Source organism: Octopus bimaculoides, chromosome 2 (assembly GCF_046866305.1).
Source record: "Octopus bimaculoides isolate indiv1 chromosome 2, ASM4686630v1, whole genome shotgun sequence".
NCBI classification, from domain to species: Eukaryota; Metazoa; Mollusca; class Cephalopoda; order Octopoda; family Octopodidae; genus Octopus; species Octopus bimaculoides.
The window spans coordinates 52991016-52998857 of NC_142929.1; the positions used below are offsets into that span (position 1 = coordinate 52991016).

Here is a 7842-nt window from a genome sequence, read left to right on the forward strand (position 1 = left end):
GCCACCTCTTCCCTCACTTCTCTCACGATCCACTTCTGTCCATCATTCTATTGGCTCTCCTCCCATTATGTTTCATTTCAAAGCCTCCTTTCACCCTTCATAGCACTCTTTTAAGCGGGAGTGACTTCTAACTACTGTATATATGCATTCGTTCCATACTGACATCTGCTAAACTTTTCTCTTCCTCAATTATAAAGCTTCGTATTAGCTGAAACCCTGATTCATTCAGTGGATAACATTGTTTCGGACTTTCTCCCTTCTTTTTTCTTCTAAGGAACTGAAAGAGCAAAAACAGAAATGCACAACACAATCATTACTTCGTCCACATGTGCCACTTACAATAACCTATGATAGCCTTAAAAGAATGCATTTTGCGTAGATGCATTTTAAAATATGTGAGCGTGTTGTGGCAGATAATAAGCAAGTACAAAAGCACGTGTGCGCTTACGTATATACACTCGCACGCACGCACAAACCCTCATATCACATACAAGCCCACAGTGGTATACGTTCGACTATACACATTTATATTTACAAAGGCAAGTACGCACACATGCCTGCATGCATTCATACGAACAAACATTACATTACATTACATGCATACGTTCTCATATGCACCACGCGCATGCACTCGCATACACGAATACGCGTTTTACCGCCGCCGTTACGATCAGAGCACGCAGACACATGTTCATGCATTCATACATCTACAGACACCGATAAATAGATAAGTAGAAAAAGTCATATATATATAGAGAGAGAGACATATATATATATATATATATATATGTATATATGCATCTATATATGTATAAGTATGCACGTATGCATGTAGATAAATGAATAAATAAGGTTTGGTAGTGAATAAATAGACAGGCCTGTAAATAGTGGTTGCAATAAAGACGAGGAGTTAGGAAAAACAGGGAGTATAGCAAAAAAAAAAAAAAAAAAGAAGTGAGAGGGAAGACAATTTCCAAAGGGCTAAAGGATTTTGGTGGTGCAATGGCGGCAGTAACAGTTGCAGCGGCGGCCACAGGAAGAGATATGAAAGGAAAGAGAGATATATGGAGACACATCACCAACGGTGAGGCATTTGCCAACGCGAGACAACAACAAGAAAACGAACAGGCGAAAAACCATCTCGTGTTAACACCGACAAATAACCTCACAACACCGCAAGCAGTACCACCACCATCGTCAACAACAACAACAGCATCATCAACACCGTCATCACCGCCGCCACAACCACCACTAGGAGCAACAACAACAACCATCAACACAACAGACATCTTGGCGTCATTTACAAAGACAAGGACAACAGTTGTGACAACGACTCAACCGAAAGTTGAAAGCTTTCATACAAACATGCAGAACGGATCTTTAACCGCTTGGTACATTTTACAAACTTTTTCATACGCTTCACTAGATAACGTAGATTTCCTTCTAATTTTCCTTCTGTTTATTTATTTATTTATTTATTTATTTATTTATTTATTTCTTCATTTATTTATTTATTTATTTATATAGCTATGCATTTAGAATTGTTCACATTGTTTTACTTTGCTAATATTCAAGTCGTCATTATATAAGAAACGATTATTATTATTATTATTATTATTATTATTATTATTATTATTATTATTATTATTATTATTATTATTATTATTTGCTTACTTTACCTTTGTTGCATGCTTCAGTAACTATATTGTATGACGGGTGCATTTGCTGTGTGTGTATGTGTGAGTGTATGTGTGTGTGTGTGAGTGTGCGTGTGTGTGCGCATGTGCGCTTATTTACATGTATGTGCATGTATATGTATTTATGCATGTGTATATTTATATATGTTTGCATCTATCTATTTATCTATCTATCTATCTATCTATCTTTCTATCTATCTATCTATCTATCTATCTATCTATCTATCTATCTATCTATCTATCTGTCTGTCTGTCTGTCTGTATGTATGTATGTATTTCACTCACACAATCACACGTGCATAAGTATTTGTGTACTTTTTCTTTCATTTAAATGTTTTGTTAATCTCGCACCACAGCTAAGTAACAACAAGTAACAACAAGAAAAACCGATAACAACTACCACAACCACAACAACATTCTTGTTATTGTTATATAATATTTTTTTTGTTGTTGCTGTATCTGCTGCTCATGATAATAACGATGATGATGATGATGATAACGATGATGATGATAATTTTCACGTTTATGTTTATGTTCATACTGGCGTTCAGTGTCAGTATTATTGTTGTTCATGCTGTAGTTCGTTTATGTACGTCTAATAGTATCAGCACGGTGTCTGTGCTGCTACAGCGCATCACATTAGCTCATCAGCTGTAAAGCAGCGCCGTTTCAGTTTATAAACACATTTCTCTTTTCTTGCACATGTTTTCTTGTGTGGCTGATAATGTAAATAGTAACACGGGTAGATGAAACAAATACAAAAGCGTGTTGGCGTACGCCTCGAAAACACATTCATACAACATATACAAATAGTTATGACACATCTAGCATATATCAGCACGGACCCAAATGCATGCATATATATATATATTATATATATATATATATATATATATATATATATATATATATATATATATATATACGATTATTTGGTAAACGGTGCTGAGTTTTATATTTCTGTAAATGATAATAATAATAATAATAATAATAATAATAATAATAATAATAATAATAATAATAATAATAATGATGGCTCTGTGGTAAGTAGTTTGCTTACCAGCCACATGGTTCCGGGTTCAGTCCCACTGCTTGGCACCTTGGGCAAGTGTCTTCTACTATAGCCTCGGGCCAATCAAAGGCTTGTGAGTGGATTTGGTAGACGGAAACTGAAAGAAGCCCGTCGTATATGTGTGTGTATAAATATGTATATATGTTTGTGTGTGTATGTTTGTGTGTCTGTGTTCGTCCCCCCCAACATCGCTTGACAACCGATGCTGGTGTGGTTACGTCCCCGTAACTTAGAGGTTCGGCAAAAGGGACCGATAGAATAAGTACTAGGCTTACAAAGCATAAGGCCTGGGGTCGATTTGCTCGACTTAAGGCGGTGCTCCAGCATGGCCACAGTCAAATGACTGAAACAAGTAAAAGAGTAAAAGATATATATATATATATATATATATATATACATATATATATATATATATATATATATATATATATATATATATATATATATATATATATATATATATATATATATATATATATATATATATATATATATATATATCAGCTTAATGCGTGCTAGCAATGGTTATCACGCTTGTCGCTAATACATAGACGTGTGGGTTCGAGTTCCATGCGTACGGCAAACCATACTTTTTTTCCATCGAGAGCTTATTTGCCCCAATATTAAACTATTTACATTAGCCAATGCACGGTGATCGCGTATAAGCTTTAAGCTTATAACTATTATTATTATTATTATAAACATGCATATATATACATACATAAATACGCACACACATATATGAGATGTGTGTGCGTGTATGTGTGTGTGTGTGTGTGCGTGCCTGTGTGTATGCTATGTATGCAGACATGAATGTAATTTAAGCATCTTTCGAAGCATGTATTATGCGTGAATACATGCAACCTTTTATGTATGAATATACCGTATGCATAACTTTGTGTTTCATTTGGTCATTTGAAATGTACATTGATAGTCTTTGGGAAAGTTCTGTTTCGTGTATGTTTATATGTGCGAATATATGTGTGTGTGTGTGTGTGTGTGTGTGCTTCTGTGTATATATATATATATATATATATATATATATATATATATATATATATATATATATATATGTATATGTATGTATGTATATGGCAACTGGCACTCCGTCGGTTGCGAAACGAGGGTTCCAGTTGATTAGATAGAGGACGTGCAACTGGTTGAAGATTCCACAGATATACCCTTAACAGGAAGGTTCGGCATGACACAATGACACAGGTACTAATCATTTTTGTCAGCTGAGTGCACCAGAGCGACGTGAAACAAAGTGTCTCACTTAAGGACACGATGCTCTGTTGGGTATCGAACTCCAGGTTTTACGATAATGAGCCGAATACACATCTACACACACACACACACACACACACGCACACACGTGAAAGTGCTTGCGTACGACTACGTGAGTGTACTCGTATATATTTAAGTACAAATTAATACGGCTGTGTATGAGAGTGTGTGCGTATAAATATGTACATATATATATATGTATATATATATATATATATATATATATGTATATGTGTGTGTGTGTGTGTGTGTGTGTGTGTGTGTGTGTGTGCAAATAATATGCACCTATATATATGTACACATACACACATATATGTATGCATTGTGTGTTTGTATCTGTGTTGTGTGCGTATGTGTATGCGCGTGTGCGTATGCGTGCGTGTATGTGTGTTGTTTTTTAATGTGCATGTACGTGTGCTAATTTATCCACACGTTGTTTTCAGTTTCGGAAATCTGATTCGTTCATTTTCTACTCTTCATAACCGAAGAATTCTAATGAGTTTGAAGTGATCAAAACATATGAAACTTATAATGTTTTAATAAATATATTTAACTCTACTTTTCGAATTATTGAGTACTTCATTTTGCATATCCCCTGGCCACTACATAAAAGCACATGCAAAACACATACTCACACAAATAAAACATACTCCTATATGAAGGGCTTTCCGTTGAAAACTACGTATGTACTTCCGGTTGTACGTCCAGCAGTACAATGATGATGATGGCAGTTTCTTCATCTCCGAAGGTCATAAAGAAGAGTAGCTAGCTCTCCTGTAGCTATGTGAATCGATCGTTGATGTTGAAGGGTTTTTCTTCCTGCTTGCGCTTAGTTTTAAAGTGAGAGATTGTCCACTCAGTCCGATCCCACTGTTTAGGCTTGGCGGTTTGACCACAGTGGCTCAGCGGGCTAAGACTGTTGCAGTGACCAACAAGATGTAGGTTTTACATTGTAGTGGCTGTCTCCTAGGAGACTTATCTCTCAGTGTTGTAGATCTCCATCTTGGAGTTTCCTGAATGGTCTCAAAGAGGTCATCGGACCGTCTGAGAAACTCCAATCCTTGGTTTGCTGTCAGGATTGAGTTCCCAAACATTTTCCTTTCCCAAGGCGTTCACAAGGCAGTGACACACTAATTTATTCATAGCTAGGCCCCTGACTGATGTAACTACACTGGATCAGAGTAGGGAACAATATTAGTTTAAGAGGTGGTTCCACATTCCTCAAAACTTGGTACTTCCGAACCAGTGCTCAGCCACCGGGTGCAATTTAAAGTCATATCTAGGACACAGCTGTACAATATAATCCTTGAAATACCATATATGTGGCCAAGTATTCTACAGACAAGCGTATTCTTAACGTAATACTCAAGAATAATCAACATGATACAATGCGATAAGCACTACATCTTTGAATTACAGGTGGAGTTCATCCGATGAACTTCCGGAAAGTTTTCATCCACCCTTTTCATTCACAAAACTTGGAGTCGAAGCTTTTGTAAAAGGCGTCTGCTCAAAGTGACATGCAATCGTATCGAACTCCTTAACTCCTGGCCTCACGATTCCTAAGTGAACTGCTTATGCACTAGGCCAGGCTATATCTGTGGGCATGTATATGTATGTATGCATGTACTGGTATGTCTGTGTGTATGTGTGCATATGCCTCTGTGTGTGTGTATACATATGTGCGTGTATATATATACATATATATACATACACGCACATATGTATACACACACGCATATATATATATATAGATATGAGTGCGTGTATGCTGGTATGAATATATGTATGAATGTATGTATATATGAATGGAATTTTATAGATACATATTACTCCTTGATAGGCATCTAGAAGTAATTTGGTAATGCATACGTGCGTAGCTGCGAACCAGGGCTTTTCAGAATTTTTTCTAAAATATTTCAACACATAATTCCGTGTATGTGTTTATAAATTCATAGATGCATATATGCACACATACATAGATACATGTGCATTTCTGTGTATGTATGAGAGCCCCAGTCAAAGTGAAGCATAAAGTAGCATCTTACTGACATAGATATCTTGTCTTTAATTTATATTTTGCAATAAGGTAGCGTGCTGGCAGAATCGTTAGCACGCCGGACAAAATGCTTCACAGCATTTCATGCGTCTGTTCTTTCTGAGGTCAAATTCTGCCGAGTTCGACTTTGCTCTTTATCTTTTCGGTGTCGATAAAATAAGTACTAGTTGAACACTGGCTCGATGTAATCGACTTAACCCTCTCCTAAAATTGCTGGCCTAGTGCCAAATTTGGAACCGTTTGTAGTTATTATAACTATTTAATCATAAAAAAATAAATAAATGCGCCCTTTTAAAGCTTAGCCAGGCTCATGGGCCTGGTTTCCCGGTTTCTATGGCGTATGTGTTCTCCAGCTGGACGGGACGCCAGTCCATCGCAGCGTTACTCATTTTTGCCAGCTGAGTGGACTGGAGCAACGTGAAATGAAGTGTTTTGTTCAAGAACACAACGCGTCGCCCGGTCCAGGAATCGAAACCACAAACTTACGATCATGATGCTGACACCTTAACCACTAAACCACGCGCCTCCACTATTTAATCATAGATTATTCTTAAATGAGCTGGCTCATGAGCAAAGGCCTTTCAGCTTTGACCATCTCATCTTTTATTTTTTTCTGTCAAGGACGTTAGATAGAATATATAAACAAACTTGTGCTTATTGATGAATTAGGTACATAAATATATAAGGTTGTAGAATGCAATTTTAAGAGAATTTGGTTGCCATTTGTGGCAGGTCGATCTACTGAGTGGACTGGAGCAACGTGAAATTTAAGCGTTTTGCTCAAGAAGACAACCCGAAGTTGGGCTGGGAATCGAAACCTCGATATCGCGATCGTGACTGCAACACTATTATTATTTAACCGCAGACTTATATATTCACTTTTGCCAGAATCTGTCTGATTGATGATAGTTCTGCAGTTTGTTCGAACACACCATTTGAGTTAACAAGACCACGGACTCTCAGTGACACAGTATACTTAGCTATAACATTTGTGATGACATAGTTAGGTAAGCACGCAAAAATGCTGAGCTCGCAATTATAGTCTTGTATGACAATAGTTTGAAGGCGGATGGAACAAATACGAACACACATCCAATGAAGACAACAGGTGACAAAACAAAATAAGACAAATTTTTCCCAAATGATTCTACAAAAAATACTCAGAACGACAGGTGGTTGTGTTAAACATGGCGACAGAATATCGTGTAGAATGTTTTCTTAGGTTGTCGCAAAGCTACATGTTTAAAATAGTGATGATGGTGGCAGTGGTGGGATATTGTTGATTGATTGTTTCCCCCCATCACCTCAACTTCTGGTCAACCCTAATTGAGTAGGCATATCATCCCAACATTACATTTGGGATTATCCTATCAAGGTGATTTGTAGGACTTTAGTGTCATTAACGGAGACCACTCTGTTGTAAGTATTCAAACCATGTTTCTATTGTTGTTGTTGTTATTAAACTTCTGGTGTCAGCCCTGACAGAGCTAACCTATTAGTCAAAGCACTACAAGAGTCATCATCCTGTCTTTCTAGTTGGTTTCTAGGACTTGGGTGTCATTAACGGTGACCATTTGGAGTAGGCCTCCGGTCTAAATATCGGTTTCTTCCTCTCTTTCCTTTACCGGAAACACTGCAAATGTCATAGATGCTCTATTTCATCAAATGACAAACCTATCAATAAAATGTCATTTACTTTCTATCACTTTCGCACACTTATCTTACGA

At 36.9% G+C, this 7842-nt stretch overlaps 1 protein-coding gene across 1 annotated transcript in view; it reads left to right on the plus strand.

Annotated features, from left to right (window-relative positions):
• Positions 1-858: 858 nt before the first annotated feature.
• Positions 859-7842, plus strand: part of LOC106867405 (GTP-binding protein Rhes) — a 157377-nt gene continuing 150393 nt past the window's right edge. Inside the window, exon 1 of the mRNA XM_014912266.3 lies at positions 859-1391. Coding sequence (XP_014767752.1) covers positions 1003-1391 — 389 coding nt within the window. The 5' untranslated portion in view covers positions 859-1002. The remainder of the gene's footprint in view (positions 1392-7842) is intronic.